Below are 24,403 nucleotides of genomic sequence, written 5' to 3'. Positions count from 1 at the left end.
GCGTATCGCTCCCGCTTACAATAAGCTCAACGCTGCTACCATTCCGGTACAGACGCCGATTCCTAGAAAGGATGTTCTCCAGTATAACATGGTTGGCTATTCAGCGTACAGTGACTTAGTCGAAAGCTATTTCCAATTCCTCATGAGAGCAAGTGATATTTCGCTGATAGCGGTGAGTACTCCAAGCGAGATGCTCCGGAAGTGGCTGGTGATCCCTCGAGGGCTATCAAATCACCAGAATCATTAAATCATCTTGTGACACAGTTGCTCAGGCCCCACCGGACGTATGCGCAGACATATTTCGACGACATCTCCGTCCACCGTCTTGCGGGCCACGGAAGGATGGATGTAGAGAGCCACATCGTCTATATGAGAGCTTTACTTGAGTGTATTCGCACAAATGAAGTTGTAAACTAATGCAAACAAGTGCATCTTCGGCGCTGAATAAATCCAATTTTTAGGGAGCTTCATTGAGAAGCGTGGTCTTCGAGCGGATCCCGCCAAGGTCAAGGCCAATGTGGACTGGCCGGTCTAAAGAACCAAGAAAACTTTATCATGTGGCTTAGCCTCGCCGGCTACTTCCACAAGCACAGCAAGAATATGCGGAAATGGCACAGCCACTGTCGAATCTCCTTAAGAAGGATACATAATGGTGTTGGGACACCAAGCATCGGGAGACTTTTGACGGAATCGAAGACAGCCTTATCATGCACCAAATTGGCGTTGCCGGACCCCGATCATCCTTTAATGTCGTCTGTGGTGCTTCGGACTTTGCCATTGGCTGTGCACTGCTGCAAGCAGACGCCGAGGGGCGAGATCGGGTGACCGCGCTTAAATCTCGCCAGCTTAAGGCTGCAGAGAAGAACTAACCAGTCCACGACAAAAAATTACCTGCGAAGAAGGATTCACTTGTCAAGTTCATAGTGCACCTGCTCGGCTCAAAGCCGTTTGCGATATACACAGATCATGCGTCACTATGCACTGCGACTCCCTATCGCAGAGGATGACCAGTTGGCTCTTCTTCTTCGCAAAATATAATTTGAGGCGAAGTATAAGCCAGGAAAGCAGAATGCTTTGTCACGCAGTCCGGATTATAGCGACGCTGTTTGTGGATCGTCTCTCCAACGACATGGATTTCCGGAGTCATTTGTCTTTGACAGAGATCCACGCTTCACTGGGAAGTTTTCGTCTACAATCTTCAGAGTGCTGGGCACCAAGTTGACCTTTTCAACGGCGGACCATCCGCAGACCGATGGCAAAATTGAGTGCGTGAAGCGCGTCGTTGAAGACGCCGTTCGTATCGTCTGCACTGAGACGCCGAGGCGCTGGACCACCATCGCTCTGAACAATGCAGTGCATGTGTCTAACGGCTACGCCGTTCTACGTGAACGGGCTTGTTAATCATCACGTCCTGCTGAAGCCACCATTCCATGGATCAGGGCTTGGGGGGAGGGAGAAATGGCCAAGCAGTTAGCTGATGTCAGCCCCCTACCTTTTCGTAAAGAAGTCGATGACATCCTGTGTGCCAGGGTCTAAAGCCAAACGTGGATACGAGCGCATGAGAGCCTCCGTGTGGGCATCCTCCGATTGCTGCTTCTGTGCCTCGTCGAGGCGATTGATAGTAATACCACTTACCCCGGAAGTCGATAAGTCGGAGAACGTACACGTTGTCCACAAATATTCAGTTGAACACACGTTGCGCGGTTGAAGCACCGCATCCTCCTCGTCTTCTCATGCTGGGAAGAAGTATCCGACTCGTAGTTGATTCCTCCAATTCCTCGACGAAAAAATCTGTCACCCGGGGCAGGAACGTTGTGTGACGCCCGGTTGCCAAGGCTTTACGTGAAGCCGCGGACGTACTTTCCGGAGTTGCACCGCGGGTGCCATCAGAATCAGCGAGGCTGGGTGTTTTTCGTGTCATAGACACAAGGCTCATTCAGCATAGAATTTGTAAACGGTCCTAGGGACGTGGCGGTTTCTCAGACACGCGAGCCTCGTTCGAGGCGACAGTTAAAGGTGAATTGTGGATATTCACAATTTTGATGGGGGAGAGTGTAACGGGGTTACACGTATTCTGCTATACAATGGTTGGTTAGACAAGAGGGTGTGACTGTACAAAGGTGTGGATTAAACAAATCGGAGTAATCACACAATGGTGCGGCTAGACCGTAACAAAAACCTCAACATGAAGCCATTGCCAGTAGGTATGCATTTTAATTAGGTTATACTATTTGATTAGAAAGATCTATGTTTTGGAGATTGGCGGTTATGCCGCAAAAAAACAAAAGAAGTACAGTTTGGATTTTGCACGGAAAATTGTATTTGCCTTGAGTTAGGGTTTCGGGTACTCATGGAGGTAGCGAATTGCGATCCGCTACACTCATAATGGTTATAGTATAGAAGGTAAGGTCGGTGACCTTAGCCCACCTTTCTCTAAGCAAAGACAGTTCAAAGGTGGCTATCCTGAGGTGTATTTCTGATTCTCTGATCTTGAGGTGCTCTTCATCAATCATTACTACAAGCTAAGTATTATCTGGGTCAGATTTAAAATACAACAAGCCGCTGTGTCATGCATACCGGTGTAGATGTGAAATCGCGCGTGCCGCGGGGCTGCCGTAGCAATAGACATACTGCGTCTTGAGCTCTACGTATTTGTGGCCCAACATGTAAAAGATGGTAGACAAACATTTGCACACGTGTGAATTATGTCAAAGGCTTGGGCTATCGCCGTAGACGGTGGTACATTTGCCTGCCTGACCAATCTGGCAGATGTTTTGCATTCCATGACCGCAGTTCTTCAAACGCACCCTACAATACCAGCATTGTGCTCTTAGTGGGCGGTCTGAGCGAGATGGCTCACCTCGCGGTTGTCAGCGATAATGTGACCGGTGAGGATACACTTATAAGTTATTCATCGATAAAGTGTTTTACCAACATGGCTTATCGGTAACCATTATATCGAATATAGATCCGCGCTTTACCGCAAAGTTTTGGCACCCATTGTTCAAGGTTTTCGACTCCAGGTTAGATATGTAAGCCGCTGGTCATCCGCAAACTGATAGTCGAACGGAACGCGCTAATTGCGCGTTTGTCCTTCGAAGTACATGCGCGAGGGAACCGCGGTGCCGGTGCGAGCTCCCAACACCCATTGAGGATGTGTCGAACACAGTACATTTTTGTTGAAGCTCTACTCCATTATACGTTAATGATTAAATTTCCGGTATGATAATAACACGGTTACGAATTGGCCTCCATTTTGGTGGAAGAGAGACTGTCGATAAAAATCTTTTTTCTGATACTAGCCTTAATACACTTCGTAGCAATTCATTGATATTTGTCATTGTAGTTGATCACCATGCGCAGGGTGTGCGGCGCTATTATTGAAAGTCAGGATGTGCAAAAGCAACACCTTGATGCCATAGGCAGGCATACAATTAATTAATTTTTTTGTGGGGCATAAGATGCAATTGATCTATCAACAGCTCTACAAGACCAAGTAGCAACCTCAATACATCGGGCCCCTCACGGTCGTAGCGAGAAATAAGCTTGAATTATGCACGTACAGTTTCAAAATGACTGCGGACACATCCGGTATTCTATATGGGCTTGCTGAAGCCGAATCACGTTTTGTTTTTACGTCTAGTCGGACGTAAAGAGCACTTTTGCAGCGAGGCTGCCGTTGCTCTTTGCTTAGAGGAAGCTAACCTAAGGTCACCGACCTAACGTTCTTTACAAGAACCATTACAAGTGAAGAGGATCGCAATCCGCTGCCTCCAAGAGTACTTAAAATGATATCCAGAGACTCTTCTGATCAAAATAAAAACTGTATATGATTATTTTAGTTGCGGCAGAGCCGCCATTATCTAAATTTTTAGATATCGCTAAGTAAGATAGTAATGCCCAATTCATGCGCAATACTACTGGCAATCCTGCCATGTAGTGGCTTCTTGTTACAGTGTAGCCGCACCACTGTGCGATCACACCAAATTGTGTAATCCACACCTATAATTGGTCACACTATCTTGCGCAGCCCACCCTTTCATACATGGGTACGTGTAACCCTGTTACAACTTTTGTAGACGGAGTAACGTCTCAACCATTTTTATAGCTGCGCTACCCTCTGCTTCTAAGCAGAAACGCGTTTCTGAAGTGCTGTATTTACCACCCGGACGTCGGTAAAAACACCACCGGTTCTAATAGTCGACATCGTTTTGCCAATGTTCCCTTTCGGCTCCAGTCAGATACGTATGATTGTGTAGAGCGATATATCTGGGCGTTCCTGTTGGCAAATCTCCAAAACATAATCAAAATCAGTGAGCAGCTCGAGGCGAGTAAGAATTCTTTCTGGACCTTGGATTGCCTGTCGCATTATCTTCTCGAATTGGAACTATTTGACAGATACTGATGTGGTAAAATTCAATGCAATCATGGGACTGAGAGTAGACTTTAACTGTAGGTCAATTTTTATGCAAAGTTGAATGTTAATTTTTGTCCATTTTGATATTGAAGTTTTGCAACGAGCAGCACACGAGACAATCCCACTATATTTCCTGGTCTGTTTGGCATTTTTAAACCGATACAGCCATCATAAAAGGAATTTCACCAATATTCTTGTAAGCGTTAATCTATGTTCGTGATCGGACTGTCCGCAGCACAAAACATCACACCATGTGTACCACACAAGGAGGTTGTACTATCTTAAGTCTTAGTAGTAATACTATCATCGACATTGCTAATACGATGGGGAGAATAGTGTACTGGAAAATAATATATGCTCACTTTCGAATCTCCGTTTACAATGGTTTGTGCGGGTTTCCGCTAAAATACTGCTACATGGACTTCATTTGTTCCTGTGTTTTGTGCATGTAGTCAGGTGTTGGTGGAAAGGGTGGCAAAGGAGGCAAGGGCGGCAAGGGCGTCACTTCCAAGCGGGCGCCACAGTCTCGATCACAGCGTGCAGGTCTTCAGGTACTAATTATTGCTTTATACAGGTGCGACTTGTGGCAGCGAATTTTGCTTACAATTTGATGCTAGTTCCCCGTCGGTCGCATCCACCGCTTTCTTAAAAAACGTGTGGCCAATAATCAGCGCGTGGGTGCAACAGCTGCCGTATATGCCGCCGCAATCATGGAATATCTGACGGCTGAAGTGTTGGAGCTGGCGGGCAATGCATCTAAGGACCTAAAGGTGAAACGTATCACGCCACGCCACCTTCAGCTTGCCATTCGCGGAGACGAAGAGCTAGATACGCTGATTAAGGCCACAATCGCTGGTGGCGGCGTCATCCCACATATTCACAAGAATCTCATCAACAAACAGAATAAGAAGCGGATGCCGCTTTAAATCACAGAAAAGTCCGTGGCGCCATTGCTGTGTTTAAATTGCACGTCTCTTAGCGCCTATATTATCAAATATGAACAGCTTTCTTATGTGGGTTGCCACGCAATTTTGACAATGTCAGCCCTGCAACTTTACTGCAACATTAATATCTGAAGATCGCCACCCCCCTCATATAATCCCTTATAGTGCTGAAGGTGCTCAATTCCTTACAAAGTCCAAAACAAATCAGTTGAAGCTAGGGCTGAGTGGCGTCATGGCGAGCAGCGCGGACGTGACGACACCACCCGCAGATGTGCTATCTGTGAATGATTTTCAGAGCTATCTCTTAGCTACGTGCATACCGCTTTTCTGTGAGGGCTCGGCGCTTAATGCAGACAATTTCAATGCTGACCTCGCAGATGCGGGGTCAACCAATATTCTTCAACAATTTGTAACAGACTCAACCACGCGCGTGTTGCAGGTGCATTGCTCACCCACTCAATCCGACGAGGATGTCCAAATAGTAGACATGCCATTTCGCGTGCGCGTGAATTTGGGCATTGAATATGCTCCTAGGAAGAAATGCAGCCACGAAGTTGTGTGCTTCATCAAGCGCTTTAGTGCGCCTTTGGTTAAAGATCAGACGCTCAGCCACCAGCTGCAAGTCATGACTCTTGGACTCGGCAAGATTGATCGGCCGGATTCAGCGACTAGTAGCGGGGACAACTCAGAGGAGGAGGATGATAGGGGCAACTTGCTCTCGGTTGTATATAATTATGTGCATCAATCCTTCACCCCGCTCGTAAATGAATATTCAAAAGTACACACGCCCCAAAGCGATTTACCACATGTTAGCGAGGGCACACGAGGATTGCCCGCTATTCGACGCAAAATGAAGGAGCTAGAGCTCGCGCTATTACAGTACCAGCAAAACATTGAAATTCCCGAGGTGAATCTTGTATATCACCCCGTGATCCATCGGGCGGCGGATTTGATGCGTCAGAAGGGAATTTCTATCGATATTGAAGCGCTGGGCCTCGAAGAGAAGGTGGATGACGTGACGTTTGTTAATTCCATTCAAGGAGGTGTAGGAAAGTGGATCAAAGAGATTCAGAAAGTCACACGGCTTGTAAACGAGCCACTACCAGGAACAACCACGCAAGAGATTAACTTTTGGTGCGATTTGAATCGCGCATTACTGACGATTCAAGAGAAGCTTAACTCGCCCGAGGTGGAGATCACATTGGCAGTGTTGCAACGGGCCAAAAGATACTTGGCCACAGTCTCATTTACCACAGACCATGGGCTGGGACCAACACTGCAGCATGTAGCGAGTGTCATGACTCTAATGAAGGATTTTCCGATGAATTCAATCCTGTCTGCTACGGACCTTACCCAGCTTAATCAGGGCGTCACGCTTGTCTTTGCTCACCTGAAAAAGATTCGTATAGCCGACTCGTACAAACTGTCGCGGTTGTTGCATCTTGTGGAAGTAATGTCAAGTGATTTTACGCAGCAACTTGTTAGCTTGTTGCGTGCTTATAGCCTAATTGAGATGCCTTTTCACCAGTTTGAGCAGCTTGTGCTGTCTTGCAAGGAGCTATTTACAAATTGGCATCGCCAGGTGGCATCGCTCTATGACCTCACGAAAGAGATTTTTAAACGTCGAGGGGGATCGATCAATACGGAAAAGTTGCCACTTCTCGCAGATTTGCAAATGGAACATGCTACAATTGAAGAGCGACTGCTAGAGCTGTACGAATTTCGTGAGCAGCATGAAAAGCTGAGTGATGTGATCCACAGAGTATTAAGTGGCTCGAATACCATTGGACTGGGCGATGCACGTATTGGGGACGGCAAAAATGATGCACTAATTGAAATCAACTCAGCTTACGCCCAATTAAGCTCGCTAGATCCTCTTGATATTTCCAGCGACGGAGTGACCTCTTGGAAAAACTTGCGAAAGGCCTATGATCTTTGTATTGATCGCGTGGAAGGACGCATTATCAACAGCCTGACAAGTCGGCTTAGTACTACATCAAACGCTGATGAAATGTTTCGTGTCTTTTCCAAGTATAATGCCCTATTCTTTCGTCCTCGCATTCGCAGTGCAGTGCAACAATTTCAGATGCAACTAATCGAAAACGTAAAAGAGGACGTGAGTAACCTACAAGCCAAATTTCGTGCCCACTATGCCTACTCGGAAGCGTCTTGCACAAGCAAACTGCGTGATATTCCGCCTATTGCGGGTGCTGTGATGTGGGCAAAGCAAATTGAACGAAAGCTGAAAATGCTTCTTGCTCGTGTCGAAAGTGTTCTTGGCGTTGGCTGGGAGCAACACGTGGAAGGCAAAGCGCTAAAAGCGGCAGCTGAAGCATTTATTGTGAAGCTCAATCCACAGCTTATCTTTGATCAGTGGGTAAACGATCTAGCATCTATGCCAATATTTGACATTAAAAATATCATCTTAAATATCGTGACGGAAGACACGCCGCAAGGAGCAAGAAAAAAACTTGTGGTGGCATTTAACCAGCAAATTGTCACGCTATTTAAGGAAGTACGAAATCTCGAGTGGTTAGGCTACCGAGTTCCTTTCACGCTTAAGATGATCGCCGAAGATGCAAAGTCCAAGTATCCGTTTGCGATGTCGTTGGACGCCAGTTTGAAGACGTACATGAGCTCGTGTCAACGCATCCAGCCGATTTTCGAGGCATTGACGGCCACGTACGTTCGTGACGTTCGAGCTACCATTGGTAAGACGTTTACAAAAGGCAATGAGATGCGATGGCATGCAGATGGATTGGGGGAGTACGTCACCGAATTGGCTGAACAGGTGGAGCGCCTCCATGACAAGGTGGATGAGCTATTGCAAAAAACAAGTGATATTGATAGTCTTATGGAAAGCGTCCGTACAAGTTCCAACTTCCACACTGTTGAAGTTAACGCCGCGTTGGTTAAAGTCCAAGCGCATGTCGACGACTTGAGCCTGGCTGGATATGCGAACTTACAAGTGTTTGTAAGGAACTTAAACAATATGATCAGTGAGTTGCTTGGTAAGAAGCTTGAGATGCTACTGCAACGTTGGGTGTATTGCTTCGGGCCTCAGTCTGACGAGAAGATGTTTCAAGCTGCTCTCACCGAAGCTGGACTTTCTGTGACAACCCATCAAATATTACTGAAGAATCAAGTGCTGTATTTAGAGCCTAGTGTCAGTGATGCGCGTCGCGATTGGCTCACTCAGCTTCAAAATCTACTAAACTCTGTCTGTGACCTGCCCAAAATTCAGACATCCTCCTATGAAAACGTTTATGGAAAGTCCACGGTGTTGGCTGCAACGTCCTCTTCCCGGAAGACCGCCAGCTCAAGACGACGTGATGTTGTTTTCAAAGAAGCTCTGAACAAAGTACCCTCAGATTTGCTCTTAAAAGCGTATAGTGTGCTGGATGTGACATTAAATGATGTGGAAAGATATGCTTCATTGTGGCTTCAGTATCAAGCTCTCTGGGACATGGATGCACAAATTGCCTTGACCAGTGTCGGCGAGGACCTTCTGCAATGGCAACAAATATTGCTTGAAATAAAGAACGAACGGAATGCGTTCGATGCGGTCTCTAACACGAAGCGCTTTGGACCGGTGCAAATCAATTACCAGCATGTGCAAGCACAAGTGAACGTCAAATATGATGCTTGGCATAATGAATTTCTTGCGTTCTTTGGTGATCTGCTTCGCGACCAGATCAACTCATTCTATTCAACGATATCGTCCAAGCGAACGCTTCTAGAACAACATGCTCTTGAAGCTGCCACAGCACAAGTTGTTGCAGCGATTACTTTAATTCAAGAAATGCGTCAGATGCGTTCGCAATGGGAGAAAGCAGTGGAATCTTTCGAGCAGGGAGAGCGCTTGCTGAAAAAGCAACGGTATAGATTCCTGGCTGATTGGCCATCACTGGCAAACGTAGAAGGAGAATGGGAGGCCTTTATACAGCTGCTAGAACGCAAGACTGCTGCAATGGAAAGCCAGCTGCCGCAATTACAAGCTAAGATAATGGAAGAGAAGAGTACGCTGGACAGTAAAATTAGCAAGACCGTGATAGAATGGGATAACTCCAAACCTTTGCAAGGTAATCAATCACCAAAGGCGGCAACTGAAGCGCTGATCGTGTATGAAACTCGCTTCAAGCTGTTGCGCGCAGAGCAAGAAAAAATGAATGCAGCACTCAATGCTCTAAATATCTCGTACGTGTCAGGAATGGGTGGTCCCACATTTGGTGATGAGCTCGGTTCGTACAATGAATTCTACAGAGCTATGGAAGAGCTGACTAGTTTAAATGAGGTATGGAAATGCATTTCCAAGGTTTGGGTTCATGTTGATGAGCTGCAAGATACGCTATGGTCTGCGGTGCATCCTCGCAAAGTGCGGAAACAGCTTGATGAGTTCATTGATGAAATGCGCCGCTTTCCTGCCCGAGTCCAGCAGTATGAACCTTTTGAACATTACACATCGCTCATTCAGTCGCGCAAGGCTATTAATTCACTTCTTTCGGAGCTGAAATCAGACGCTGTTCGCGACCGGCACTGGAAGCAGATCTTAAGGCTACTAAATATCTTGTCGCCTTTCACCGAACTGACACTTCGAGATTTTTGGGAATCTAAGCTTTCACACAACGACAATGAACTTAAATCGATTATCCGTACGGCTCAAGGAGAGATGGCTCTCGATGAGTTTTTACGACAAGTGTCGGACTACTGGACGAATTACCAATTGGATCTGGTCAACTACCAAAATCGGTGTCGAGTGATTCGTGGTTGGGACGAAATGTTTGCAAAACTGGATGAGCATCTTAATAGTCTGGGCAGTATGAAACAGTCGCCCTATTACCGCGTTTTCGCTGAGCTTGCTTCCAGCTGGGAAGACAAACTTACTCGAATTCGTAGTATTTTGGACTTCTGGATCGATGTGCAACGACGCTGGGTATACTTGGAAGGTATCTTTTTTGGGTCGGCGGATATCAAGCAGCAATTGCCGAAAGAATTCGCACGTTTTCAAAGTGTCGACAATGAGTTCACCTCGACTATGAAGCGCGTTGCCCACAAACCAATGATTGTGGATGTTGCCAACATTCCGAACTTGTATCATTCGCTTGAGCGTCAACAAGACATGATGGGTAATGTTCAGCGTGCCCTGGGCGAATACTTGGAGCGCCAGCGCGCTGCTTTTCCTCGCTTTTACTTTGTGGGTGACGAAGACTTGTTGGAAATGATTGGTAATAGCAAGGAACCGATGCAGATCCAGCGCCATCTGTCTAAAATGTTTGCTGGCATTTCGTCGTTTGAGATGGAGCATACTACAGGTGTCATTACTGGAATGGCTTCACGTGAAGGCGAAGTTGTGTTGTTTAAAGAACCTGTGAAGACAGCTGAAGATACCCGCATCAATATATGGTTGAGCAAGATAGAAGATCAAATGCGAAAGACCCTATCACTACTTTTAGAGGAAGCCGTATGCTCTTGTCCAACAGATGGTAATGGCGATACATATTTAAAGTGGGTTTCAGAGTTTCCGGCTCAAGTCATTATTCTTGCTACTCAAGTTAAATGGTCAAATGAAGTTGAAACCGTCTTCAAAGCTGGTGACAAAAATTTGTTGGTAGTTGTGGAGCAGCTGGATAAGCTGTTGATAATTTTGAGCGAGCGCGTTCTCACGGATGTAAAGAATGATGTGCGAAAAAAGTACGAACAGTTGATTACTGAGCTAGTGCACCAAAAAAGCATCACAAAACGGTTAAGCCAGGCTAAGGTAGACAGTGCCGAAGATTTTCGCTGGCTTTATCACATGCGCCACTACTTCCAAGCGAAGGAGCCGAATCCGCTAAAGAAACTGACAATTCGAATTTCTAATGCCAGCTTTCTGTATGGATTTGAATACTTTGGTGTTGGTGAAAGGCTTGTGCAAACTCCACTTACCGAGCGTTGCTATCTCACATTGACACAGGCGCTAGACTTTGGTATGGGTGGAAATCCATTCGGTCCTGCAGGCACAGGTAAAACGGAGTCAGTGAAGGCATTAGGTTCCCTTCTGGGTCGCTTTGTGCTGGTCTTCAACTGTGACGAGCACTTCGATTTTCAGGCCATGGGACGAATTTTTGTCGGGTTATGCCAGGTGGGCGCATGGGGATGTTTTGATGAATTCAATCGTCTCGAGGAACGCGTGCTCTCAGCCGTGTCGCAACAAATATTGGCGATTCAGAGCGGAGTGTCGTCGTTAAAGGTTGGCAAGGTCGCTGCAAACGCGCACCCTCTCACGAATGGCAGCGGTTCCACTACTACTATCGAACTACTGGGCAAGAGCGTGAAATTAAATCCTGATGTAGGTATATTTGTAACGATGAACCCAGGCTACGCTGGTCGGTCGAATTTACCCGACAACTTAAAGCAGCTATTTCGGAGCATTGCAATGGTTGCCCCAGATCGCGAACTGATCGCGCAGGTGATGCTTTTTTCTCAGGGAATTACTACAGCCGAGCATATCTCTGCCAGGGTTGTACTTTTATTCAATTTGTGTGAGGACCAATTGTCAAAACAGCCTCACTATGATTTCGGATTACGCGCTCTTAAAAGTGTTCTCGTGAGTGCCGGTCAGCTTAAGCGAAAGATAACTCAGTCACACGGTGTCACGACTTTAACAAGTATCGAGGAGCTCGAGACGAAGGCGCTTATTGGCTCAATTACTGACACGATCTTGCCAAAGCTTGTCTCAAACGACGTTCCTGTATTTGAAACGCTTTTAAAAGGAGTATTCCCTGGTACCGAAGCGCAATGTATCGAGGAGGATGGTCTCCGTGATAAGATAATCGAGCTGGCAATAAATGGAAAGTATGTAGCAAATGATCAATGGGTCGAGAAGGCATTACAGCTTTACCAGGTTATGCAGCTTCGTCACGGTGTAATGCTTGTTGGTGCATCTGGTACAGGAAAATCGAGTGCTTGGCGTGTGCTGATGAGTGCTATGGAACATGTGGATGGCATGAAGGGAGAAGCACATGTCATTGACCCAAAAGCTCTTTCGAAGGAGCATTTGTACGGTGTGCTTGACAATACGACACTTGAATGGACAGACGGTGTGTTTACGCATTTGCTTCGACAAATTCTCAACAGCGTACGTGGTGAAAGTGATAGGCGACACTGGATCATTTTTGATGGTGATGTCGATCCAGAATGGGCTGAAAATTTGAACTCTGTGCTTGATGACAATCGCCTGCTGACGCTTCCATCTGGCGAGCGATTGGAAATTCCTCCAAACGTATGGATAATGATGGAAACAGAGACTTTGCGCTTCGCCACTTTAGCAACTGTCAGTCGCTGTGGAATGGTCTGGTTTTCGCATGACACAGTGAGAACGTGCCACATTGTTGAGCATTATTTATTAAAAATACGGGATGATGTGTCTGTCTCTTCTTCCTTTTCGCTCCACCCGAGTGAAAGTGAGCTCGCGAAAGAGGTCGCATACAAATATGTTGCTCAATTGCGAGACTTGGTTAATCAAGATGAAGGTATGCCTTCACTGATTGAGATTTGTTTGGAGCAGGCAATGGGTCAAGTACATATCATGGAGGTCACGACGTTGCGGCTGTTGATGTCGCTATTTACATTACTTGGTCGAGGATTGTCTCGCATACACGAGTACAATGAAGGCCATTCGGATTTTCCATTGACCGATGACCAGATGTATCGCTTTGTGTCCAAGTGGCTTGTGTTTTCAATCATTTGGGGCTTCGGCGGCTCGATGGATGCATCAAATCGTGTTCTGCTGTGTGATTTTGTCGTGCAAACGTTTGGAAATCGATTAGTATTTCCTGCGCTTTCGTCGTCTAATCCGGACAACAGTCTGCTTGATTACGAAGTTAATATTGATGACGGTGAATGGCGCCAGTGGCTGCGATTAATTCCGCAGCTGGATCTTGAAAGTCACCAGATACTGTCTACAGATGTCGTGGTGACCACTGTGGATACATTACGTCACGTTGAAGTGCTTCGAGGATGGCTTTCGCAGCATCGTCCACTTGTTCTTTGTGGCCCGCCGGGTAGTGGTAAAACGATGACGCTAACATCAACGATCAGTTCGCTTCCGGAATTTGAATTCGCAAGTCTCAATTTCTCGTCAGGCACCTCTCCAAATTTAATTTTAAAGACATTTTCTCAGTATTGCGAGTACAAGCGAACACCAAATGGTATGATGTTAGCACCAAATGCTCCAGGAAAATGGCTTGTTGTTTTCTGCGATGAAATTAATCTTCCAGAAGCTGACCGATATGGCACGCAGCGTGTGATTACATTTTTAAGACAGCTAATCGAGCAAGGCGGCTTCTGGCTTGGCGGTAAAAACGCTTGGGTGAAATTAGAACGCATACAATTCGTTGGCGCTTGCAATCCACCCACGGATCCAGGACGTGTTCCCATTTCTCTTCGTCTACTACGTCATGCGCCAGTGCTTCTGGTTGATTTCCCATCTTACCCCTCATTAAAACAAATTTATGGAACATTTAATCGTGCTTTACTCAAGCTTACTCCATCTTTACGGTCATATGTGCAACCGCTTACCGATGCCATGGTTGACGTATACGATAGCAACCAAAAGCACTTCACGGCTGAGATGCAACCTCATTATATATACAGTCCTCGGGAGCTTTCACGATGGATGCGTGCGTTGTACGAAGCAATCGAACCCTTAGATTACGAGATTGATGTGCAAACCCTTGTCAAGCTAGTGTTTCACGAAGCTCTGCGGCTTTTCATGGATCGCTTAGTGACTTCAGATGAACAAAAGTGGTGTTTTCGCATGGTCAAAGAGACGTTGAGAAATCATTTTCCACAAAGTGCTACTGCTTTGGAAGTAGTTGAATATGGAGGCCAACAGCCAATTTTGTTCAGTACGTGGCTTTCTAAAAATTACACTGAAGCCACGACAACTGACTTGCGAAAGCATATCGAAGCTCGCTTGCGCGTTTTCTACGAAGAAGAGCTTAACGTTCAGCTTGTGGTTTTTGATTCAGTAATTGACCATGTGCTTCGAATAGATCGCGTGCTTCGTCAACCACTCGGCCACCTGCTACTTGTAGGAGAAAGTGGCGCAGGAAAGACAGTACTATCTCGCTTTGTTAGCTGGATGAACGGAATGTCCGTATTTCAAATCAAATTGACTTCGAATTATACTCTAGATAATTTTGACGATGATCTTCGTATTGTTTTGAAGCGTTGTGGCTGTGAAGCTGAAAAGATTTGTTTCATCTTTGATGAATCAAATGTGCTGGATTCTGCTTTCTTAGAACGTATGAATGCCTTGCTTGCATCTGGTGAAGTACCTGGCCTGTTCGAAGATGACGAGTACACATCACTCATGCATGCTTGTCGTGAGGCTGTGCAGCGTGATGGCGTCATTGTGGAGAATACTGAGGATGAACTTTTCCGTTACTTTACGAAGCAGGTGCAGCGAAATTTGCATGTGGTCTTCACCATGAACCCAGCTTCAGGGGGTTTCCAGAACCGCACTAATACTTCTCCCGCTCTTTTCAATCGATGTGTTGTCGATTGGTTTGGTACGTGGAATGATCACGCACTCGCGCAAGTGGCATACGAATTTACAAATTCGCTAGATCTTGCTGGATCTTCTGACTTTTTATTACCGGATGATGCTGCTGCGATGTTGGCCAAATTGATCCCATATATCGCGACAGGGACATTTCATGATGTTCTGGTTGGAAGTATAGTTCAATTTCACCATGCTGTCTTGCTTCACATGCAACGCTTGCAGAAACGCCATTTGAAGTTCAATCACATCTCCCCAAGGGACTACCTTGAGTTTATTCGCCACTTCGTGTCATTGTATTCGGAGAAGCGTGCTCAACTCGAGGATCAGCAACTTCATTTAAACATCGGCGTTCAAAAGCTTCAAGCTACTCACGAGCAGGTGGCAGAACTGCAAGGCCAGCTCAGCCTAAAAGAAAAAGAACTAAAGAAAAAAGACGTGGAAGCAAACGAGAAGCTGCAGCAAATGGTGCAGGAGCAAAACGAGGCACAAGAGAAGAAAAAGGATACCGAGGCACTTGCTGCTGATCTTGCAAGTAAAGATGAAGAGATCCGTTCAAGAAAAGTTGTTGTTGAAGCAGACCTTGCACAGGCTGAGCCTGCACTTCTAGATGCACAGGCATCGGTGAACTCAATAAGAAAAGCACAGCTCGATGAGATTCGAGCTCTCGCTCGTCCACCAGCTGCTGTTCGAATGACAATGGAAGCTGTCGCTGTAATGCTGGGTGAGTCGAGCTTGGAGTGGGCAGACTTGCGTCGATTTATCCGAAAAGATGATTTTATCTCGCAAGTGGTGAACTTTGACTCGGAAAAGCTTACAGCTCGGCAGCGACACTTGATCCAGACGAATTACGTTGACAAGGCTGATGAGTTTGATTACGAAAAAGTAAACCGTGCGTCAAAAGCATGCGGGCCTTTGTACAAGTGGATTGTCTCGCAACTTAGCTATACCAATATTTTGCACAAGATTCAGCCGCTGCGAGCAGAAGTTCAGACACTTATTGACACTTCGTCGGATTTGCGTGAAAGATACGAGCAGGCCAAAAAAACCATTGATGCTCTTGAGATACGCATCGAAAATTTCAAGCACGAGTATGCGTCATTAATCAATGAAGCCCAGATCATAACAAACGACATGGCTTCCGTGTCGAACAAAGTGAAACGATCTGTGGCGCTGTTAAAGAGTCTACTGCAAGAAAGTGAGCGGTGGGAAGCTGGCTCAAATGACTTTGATACGCAAATGAAGACGCTTGTGGGCGACACGTTGCTGTCTTCTGCATTTCTTACCTATATCGGCTTCCTTGATTTTCAACAACGCAGAATTTTGGTTCAGGACTGGCGAGACATTCTAGACATGATGGGCATCAGCACGAAGCCCCACTTGAGCTTTGTTGACTATCTATCGCGACCGAATGAGCAACTTGAATGGCAAATGAGTGACTTGCCTTCGGATGAATTATGTTACGAAAATGCCATTATTCTGCAGCGATTCCACCGTTTCCCGCTGATCATAGACCCTGCTGGCCAAGCAAACAGCTTCATCATGAAGTATTACAGTCTTAAGACAAGTACAAAAATTGCGCAAACATCATTTCTTGACAGCTCCTTTATGAAAGTACTGGCTAGTGCCATCCGCTTCGGCACTGCTCTATTGGTTCACGAAGTGGAGAATATTGATCCCATTTTAAATCCAGTACTAAATCGTGAACTTTACAAGACGGGCGGACGCGTCTTGATTCGTCTTGCCGGCGAGGAGATCGACTACTCGCCAGACTTTCGTCTTTTTTTAATTACACGAGACCCTTCATGTCGATTCTCGCCTGACATATGCAGCCGGGTGACGTTCGTAAATTTTACTGTGACTCCGAGCTCGTTAGAAAGTCAAGGACTGAGCATTCTTCTCAAAAGTGAACAACCCGAAGCAGAGGAAAAGCGCAATAACCTATTGAAGTTACAGGGCGAGTACCAGGCTAAGTTACGCGAGTTAGAGGACTCTTTGTTGCAACAAATTAATAATGTACAGGGTAACATTCTTGATGACGATCGCGTCATCAATGCTTTGGAAAGCATGAAGGCAGAGGCTGCACAAATTTCGCAGCAAGTTGCGGAAACTACAACAACCATGGCAATTGTCGAGAAAGCAACAACTCGATACCGCCCACTTGCAAAGGCTAGTTCCCGATTGTTTTTCGCGCTAGAAAACTTGTCTTCTGTTCACTTTCTGTATCAGTACTCGCTAGACTTCTTTCTCTCCTTGCTGTCAAAAGTGCTGGCGCAATCCACTCAAGGAGATACTTCAACACGGCTTGCTAGCATTTCTACGCGACTTTTTGTCCAGCTTGCTAGGCGCGTAAGTAGAGGTCTTGCCGAAAACGACAAGCTTATGTTTGCATTGCGACTATCTCAGATTTATTTGGAGCTAGAACGCCATAGTGCAGCCGTCGCCGAAGCCAGAACAGCAATAAACGACAACAATGAATTTGACGGGCCTACGGATGAGGATGTGGATGTGCTTCTAGGAAGCTCGTCAGCCTTTTCAAGCACTTATAGTGAAGCACGGCGCAGTGAATTCGAACAGTTGCTCCCAGCATTTTCAGAGACGGAATTCGATCGATTTATGAAGTTAATGAATGTATCTACTTTCCAGAACCTAGAGAAACATGTGCGTGAGCACGCTGTCGAATGGAATACCTTTGTGAAGACTCCATCAGCCGAAGAGGCTCTGCCCGAGTCGTGGGACGTAGACTGTTTAAAAGCTGCAGTGAGTCCACGTCGTGCCGCATTTCGAAATATTATCGTTATTCATTTCGTGCGTCCTGATCGTATCACTTTCGCAATTGAGCGATACATCGAGCTGGTATTTACGGCATCATTTCCGTGGCGTGGTGAAATTGAATTATCCAGAAATGTTGAAGAAGATACTCAAGCAACGCGTGGTGTGCTGCTGTGCTCCACAACTGGTTTCGATCCTAGTGCGCAGATTGATGATCTCGCAGCATCCTTGCAGAAAAAATACAACTCCGTGTCCATGGGTTCATCGGAAGGTTTCGATGCAGCCGAAAAAGGCATCAACACGGCTCTCAAACACGGGACTTGGTTACTGCTGCGCAATGTGCATCTGTGTCCATCATGGCTTGCCAGTGTTGAAAAGAAACTGTACAATGCGCGCGAAAGTGTTCACCCGGACTTTCGTCTCTTTCTGACAAGTGAAATCAATCCAAACCTTCCCGTAAATCTTGTGCGTATGTGCGATATCTTTGTATTCGAGCCACCGAGTGGGATGAAGCTAAGCATGGTGCGCTCACTTGATACTGTGGCAGCTGACCGCATGAACAGTTCGCCAGCTGAACGTGCTCGGCTTTACTTATTACTCGCTTGGTTTCACGCTTTAGTGCACGAGCGACTTCGATTTGTACCAATTGGATGGTCGAAAACGTACGAGTTCAGTCAGTCAGACTTTCGCGGTGCTTGTGATGTCATTGATCGCTGGGTGGACTCGGTTGCTAATGGCCGCGTGCACGTTGCTCCGGATCACATTCCTTGGACTGCGATCCGAACCACGATGAAGGAGTCGATCTATGGCGGCCGTGTGGATAACACATTTGACCACGAACTAATGGATACGCTTCTAGAGCATGTATTCACGCCCGCTAGCTACGAAAATACGTTTGAGCTTGTAGCTCCAAATGAAGGTACAGGACTCGTGATTGCCGAGGGCAAGACAAAAGCGCAGTTTATGGACTGGGTTTACTCTCTACCTACCACAAATCCACCCTCGTGGATGGGACTGCCACGATCGGCGGAAACGATGGTGCTCATCAATCAGGGTGCACGAATGCTACGAAATTTGCAGGTGATGCAAGACTTTTACGGTAGCGATGACGGAAGCGCAGGCGCAGAAGTTGAGAATAAGATGGTCCTGAGCACTGCTGCTAATGATGGCGAGGATGTTCGACCGAAGTGGGTACAGGATCTGGATCGTCGTGTTGGTACTTGGCTGAGTCTGTTTCCGGATGACGGACTTCCTGTGCCGACGAATCGTGATCCAGTACACTTCGGCGATCCTGTTTACCGCTGCATGTTCCGAGAGCTAGAACTTGGAGCCAATTTTCTAGGTGAAGTGGTTAGTTTGCTTCGTACTGTACAGCAGGTTTGCGCATACAAAGTCAAACCGTCGAATGAAACACGTGAGGCTATGCAGACGCTCTATAAGGACCACGTGCTTCAGCGATGGATGCAACTATACCGCGTCTTAAACGAGCTTAGCCTCAGTGAGTGGTTACTAGACTTCTCTCGACGCGTGCATCAATTAAAGGCGCTATCGCAAGTGGCTCCGACGCAGATTTTGCAGCAACCTAGAGGAATCTGGCTCGGTGGGTTTTTCTCACCTGAAGCTTTCGTAACTGCCGCCCGTCAAAGCGCGGCAGCTGATCTTGGCTGCTCTCTTGATGATTTGCAATTGCTCGCTGACGTGGAGGAACTCTCGACCTCTTCAGCTGGTGGTTTCACTGCCCGTGGACTTTTGCTAGAAGGTGCCACGTGGAATTCACAAGGTTTTGCACCGTCAAATGACATTCGCAACAGTTTGTCGGCGCTTCACTTTCGTTGGGCACCAAAATGCGAAAGCAAAAGCGACTTTCGACTGCTTCCAGTGTATTCAAACAGCAAGCGCGAGGTGTTACTTTTCTCAGTGGCGGTCAATGTTGAAGATACTTCATTTTCAAAAATGCAATGGGTACAGCGCTCTGTGGCACTTGTGCTCTGGGATCTGCAGTCTTAAAACACGAGCGGATTAGTGGAAGCACATGATTACCATTGATTTCGGTAAAAATTCTCTTTCCTGCAAATTACTTAAGCTTGTGTTGCATCTTCTGTAAGAATTTGGTATTTGGGGGAAGAGAATATACTGCTAACCTTTCTCAACCAAGAGACTTGATTTTCTCGACAGCTTCCCTTTGTTCATTCTCCAATTTGCCTCCACTCGAATTGGCAGTACGCTAAACGCTAATATCGCCTTCAAGTGCACTATCAGCCATGCCGTTTGGTCTTTTCTTCTTCCTCTTACTTTCGACATTTGGAGCCGCCGCTGAAAACGCCTGTCCTTTAACTGAGGTGATCAAACTTGCTGAGCTTTATGCTAACCCACACTTGCACCCGTGTCAAAGAGTCTCGGCTGGGTTCCTTGAGGCCCCACCGAAAGGCAACCTGACAAACCCGCAGATCAAAGCCATATGTGGCTCCGACGCATGTCGCGCGCTTGTAAAAGACGTGCTTTCCCTAAAGCCCGCCGATTGCTTTCTGTCTCTCGGCGGCGTAAAGTTGAATGCGTACGAGATTGCATCCAGTGTACAAAATGCTTGTGATGCAGAAAATAGTCAAGAAGACAATACGTCTGCTCTAAACTCAAAAACTAGCAATAGTTCAATGGTGAAGGTAAACGATAAAGACAAGAAATCGACCTCAAAACCAACCAGGTTCTTCGAGAAAAATTCCACGCTGAGCGACAAGGACAATATTCAGCTTGATGAGCCTATGGTGATTGACAACAATCTTGACAATCAGCATTGCCCGACGCTTAAGGTTGAAAAAGAGACTGCGAAAGAAGCCGGCAGTTCGAAGCCTCCGATAAACAATACAGCTTTTGAAATGTTTCCACCGCCTGACACGACTTACAAGGCAACTGAACCGCACAAGATTTAAGCTCATCATGTTTACATTCAAGCTGTCAAGCTGATTACCATCTCGATTCTTAAGTTAGCAAAATTTCATATCATAGTCAGTACCCCACTCTCATCCTATTTTTTTACCCAACACGTCGCTGCTGCATCAAGGCAGCAAGAACTGACCGCAGGTCGCCAACAGTTATACCAGTGGCGCACTTTTTACTTTCCTTATTTTCCTTAGACGAAAACGCAACTTGAAGAGCTCGAAGGACGAGTAATATATCCACATGAGCGGGCTTGAGCATCAATAATTCTTTTAGTTCCGTGACATCACAATGTGTCATGCAATATTTCAACAACAAAAAGTAGAGTGAGCTTGATGTTGAAGCTCGTAGCCAAGCGTCGTCTTCTTGCTCGTCCGCACTAACATTCTGTGCATTTAAGGGCCCTTTTAACAGCAGCAAAAATTTCTCCTTACTCTCTTTGTACAGGTGACACTGCAACAACGCTTTGCACGCTTCCATGTAGTGCCCACAGTAGCTTAAGAGCTCCACATAAGCCAATAGCGAGGCTTTTGCTGCTTGTCCGACCGTGCTATCTGTGTTTTGAAGCGCTTTAGTAGTCAAATCTACAAGCGGAGGAAATAGGGTCATCGCTCGCTCTGCGTTGGATCGAACCGTAGGTTGGTGCCCCGACAATGAATAAATTCGAGGACAGAAACGGTCGATGCACCGAATAAGTGGAAGCAGCGACTCGGGTTCATACAGCAAATACAAGCGGCTCATTGACTCCAGATACATGTGCTTTGAAAAGGATGAAGCCGTAACATGGCGAAAGTCCGTCAACGTTCGCTCATTATGGAAGAGCCGATGGCTGGGCATTGCGTTCGTTTTGTGCTTTAAATGTGCACCACCATTTTTTCGTGATTTAAATGCTACACCATCCAAGAGAAATGACTCAAGTTGTGTCAACCATTGTCGTCCTTGCTGCTGCGAGCTGGTGCTACAACCAGCAGCAAATCGTAAGCTGCTCATGGGGCGTAATTTTCGACTAAGACGAAAATTATACGCATCTTCAGGATCGATAACGGAGTCTTTTCGTTGTAAATTTCGTATTTCTGATGATGCTGACAAATCGTCTTCATTAGCAAGCACGATCGTGAGGTCACTCGCTGCTCGAATTGGCCACTTGCGAGATCTGTCAGCAGATGTTGGTTTACTTTCGTGAGTACAGCTGTTTGATTCCAAACGAGCTAGCTTTCTTTTGGCGAGAACAATCCAGTTCGAGAGATGATGGAGTGATTCGAGATTAGCGGGTGTCAGTCGAAGCAAATAACCTTCGTGATTTGGAGCACCTGCCCCATCTAATCGGCCGCAAGAAAGAATTCCACTTGCTGTCTTGTAGATTGCAGTGACGAGCTGCGTTAACTCACTAACAATGTTCTCAGATGTTGCTCTATTGCCAAGCAGTGCCAAGAGGAAGGATGGATTCGATACTGTGTTCCAAACAGCTTCCCACGCTTTTGGCAGGCTTCGAGATGGATCCATAGCCGATCGAGTCACGCGTTCCAGCACTTCAAGTGCGTAACGCACGGCTTCTAAACGCAACTCACCTGTGCTATAATCTTTCATAGCAAGAAAAGCTGCTTCGGGATTTTGTTCATGCGACTCATTCTGATTAGTGAGATGTGAACGATGTAGAGCTGCAGCAATTGCCTTTGCTTGAGGTACACGAATAGTCCAGAATCCACTAGAATTCCATAGCCCTACTGAGCTTGAAGCGCCTGAAGTAGTCCAAAACGTTACGCCACCAAGATCTGTATTCAGCAAGCTAATACTTTCTAGTAAAGTTCCCGAAACAAGGGTGTAAATGTGGATAAATTGAGAGGTCAATAGTAAAAAAATGTGGCGATGTGCTGCAATTTCGACAACTTCATCTTCCTGATCCCCAAAATCGTTTCTAGACTGCGGATATGTCAAAGTAGCTAATTTTCGTGCGGATAGTAAACAGTACGGTCCACTTGTACCTTTGCTCGCTTCGTTAGACAACTTGTCACTGTACTCTGACGTCACAAGGTAAACATCCCGTGTTTCAAGGAGTACAATCATGAGTTCCCCAGTTATCGTATGGAGGCACAGTGCCATTTTTGACATGGCTGGGATCACGGCTTTCTCATTCAATGAAAAGATCATACGCCAACTCAAGCTAACAGTCTGCAGAGACGCGGTCGAGCTTCGAAAAAAAATACCTTGTGTTCGAGAGACTGCAAATAGACCGAGTTTGGAGCTAAATAGCTTGACAATATCGCTACATGAGGGCTGAGGGGTAAATGCACTCCCAACAATGACATCCGTTGCTCGCAAGGCATCTGTTGCACGTTCAAAGCGTAGACGGCGAAGCTTTAATTTCGGCTCGTGTTTGGTAGCAGTAGACCACCACACAAATTCCGTTGCACCACTGAACCCGACTCCAGATGTACTTTCACTCGGTCCAGGCGTTTGAATGCTCAACGGCAAGTCGGTCGTTGTAAAGGCAGCTACCGGCTTGGTCCACTTAAGATTTGGGTTTTCTAAGAAGCATAAACGATTGAGAAAAATCCACTGAAATAGATCCGCTTGCCACTCCCATAAAAACGCCATGCCATCTTCTCTGGCCACGACACACCGTAACGGCGTTGCTGCAGCAAGGCTAGACGCACGAAAACACGAAGATGAATCTTTTTGACCCGTTAGGATCGGCTGTAGACCGCTTCTCCCGCGGATAAATTGGATAGATATCACTTGGCAATCAAATCTGGCACAAAGTACGGGAGGCTTGACAACCACACTACCTTCTTTGCCACCTGTAGCTCGTTTCTGAGGTGCAAAGAGCTCTCGAAGTAGCTCGATTTCGTCTACGGGATGGGAAAGAAATTGTCCTCCAGGAGTCTTCAAATTCCTTGTCTGTGATGTCTCATCCCGTGGACCTCGTCTTGAAGGGGGTATTGCATCGAGCACGTAGACAACACGTGCAACATTATTAGATTGACGAGTCATCGCGGAGTGAATTTGAGTTTCTGCGGCCTTCTGCACCAGTACCAAAGCTACATGACCAGCTGTTGGAACGCAGAGTTCCAGGTCATAAGGGAAGTCTTCACTTGAAATATTGGCTTCTGATTCATCTTTTTTTTCTTGACTACTAGTCAAGAAACGTAGCAGGCGCGCACCTCGAGCTGCAGGCCACGTGAGACCCCCGCGATAAACACAGTAGGAAGGCGTCATGCTGATTATCCAAGAGCGACGTGGATATGTAGAAAAAAGTCATTGGGTAATTTATCATTATGAGCAATATTTGGGTGTATCGAAAAATTATGCGACACAATACCAATATTTCTGTGGTAAAAAATTAAAGATATTTCTAAATAAAAATCATATAAGGTGGTATAAATACCGTGTATAAGATATCTACAGCTGCTCAGCACCAAAAACATCTCTCTTCCATATCATCATGGCCGAGGTCCATCACCTCTAACACGCTCATAGACTCTACATTCTCATCTTTTTGTCCGTACCTCATAGCGTAAAAGATGTATTCTGCAATAAATGCGACAGTGACGGCTCCTAAAAAGAGATAAGGTGGGCTCGGAAGGTCTCGACGTAGGCTGCTCTTGTTCGGAGACCCTCCACGAAAATGGCAACTATGACGATTTCGGGATCAGACGCCTTTGTAGCGACCATAACTTTAACTCCTGGGCATAGTTCGCCAGTTCTTAATTCTTTTGTTAGGTGGACAGGAACTTCGAACACGCCCGATACAATTGATTAAGCGGTGCAAGCGCCCGCAACACACTCTTCCGC

The 24,403-nt window shown here is 46.3% G+C and overlaps 4 protein-coding genes across 4 annotated transcripts; 3 read left to right on the top strand and 1 right to left on the bottom strand.

Moving 5' to 3' along the window:
* Nucleotides 1-4,771: 4,771 nt before the first annotated feature.
* On the top strand, nt 4,772-5,343 carry PHALS_05603 (histone; the record flags this gene model as incomplete). Its single annotated transcript, XM_024719174.1, has 3 exons — nt 4,772-4,801; nt 4,870-4,968; nt 5,035-5,343. 3 exons carry the CDS (start codon nt 4,772-4,774, stop codon nt 5,341-5,343), a joined length of 438 nt encoding a protein of 145 aa, XP_024584499.1.
* Nucleotides 5,344-5,593: 250 nt separating this feature from the next.
* PHALS_05602 (cytoplasmic dynein heavy chain) lies at nt 5,594-19,684 on the top strand (the record flags this gene model as incomplete). Its single annotated transcript, XM_024719173.1, has 1 exon — nt 5,594-19,684. One exon carries the CDS (start codon nt 5,594-5,596, stop codon nt 19,682-19,684), a length of 14,091 nt encoding a protein of 4,696 aa, XP_024584498.1.
* A 254-nt stretch (nt 19,685-19,938) lies between these two features.
* Nucleotides 19,939-20,604, top strand: PHALS_05601 (RxLR-like protein; the record flags this gene model as incomplete). Its single annotated transcript, XM_024719172.1, has 1 exon — nt 19,939-20,604. One exon carries the CDS (start codon nt 19,939-19,941, stop codon nt 20,602-20,604), a length of 666 nt encoding a protein of 221 aa, XP_024584497.1.
* A 103-nt stretch (nt 20,605-20,707) lies between these two features.
* PHALS_05600 (uncharacterized protein) lies at nt 20,708-23,827 on the bottom strand (the record flags this gene model as incomplete). Its single annotated transcript, XM_024719171.1, has 1 exon — nt 20,708-23,827. The coding sequence occupies one exon, from the start codon at nt 23,825-23,827 to the stop codon at nt 20,708-20,710; it is 3,120 nt and encodes a 1,039-aa protein (XP_024584496.1).
* Between the last annotated feature and the right edge of the window lie 576 nt (nt 23,828-24,403).

The sequence above is a fragment of the Plasmopara halstedii genome, assembly GCF_900000015.1.
Source record: "Plasmopara halstedii genome assembly, contig: Scaffold_2904, whole genome shotgun sequence".
NCBI lineage: Eukaryota > Oomycota > Peronosporomycetes > Peronosporales > Peronosporaceae > Plasmopara > Plasmopara halstedii.
The sequence above is the reverse complement of the archived record's forward strand: the minus strand, read 5'-3'. Positions and strand labels throughout refer to the sequence as shown.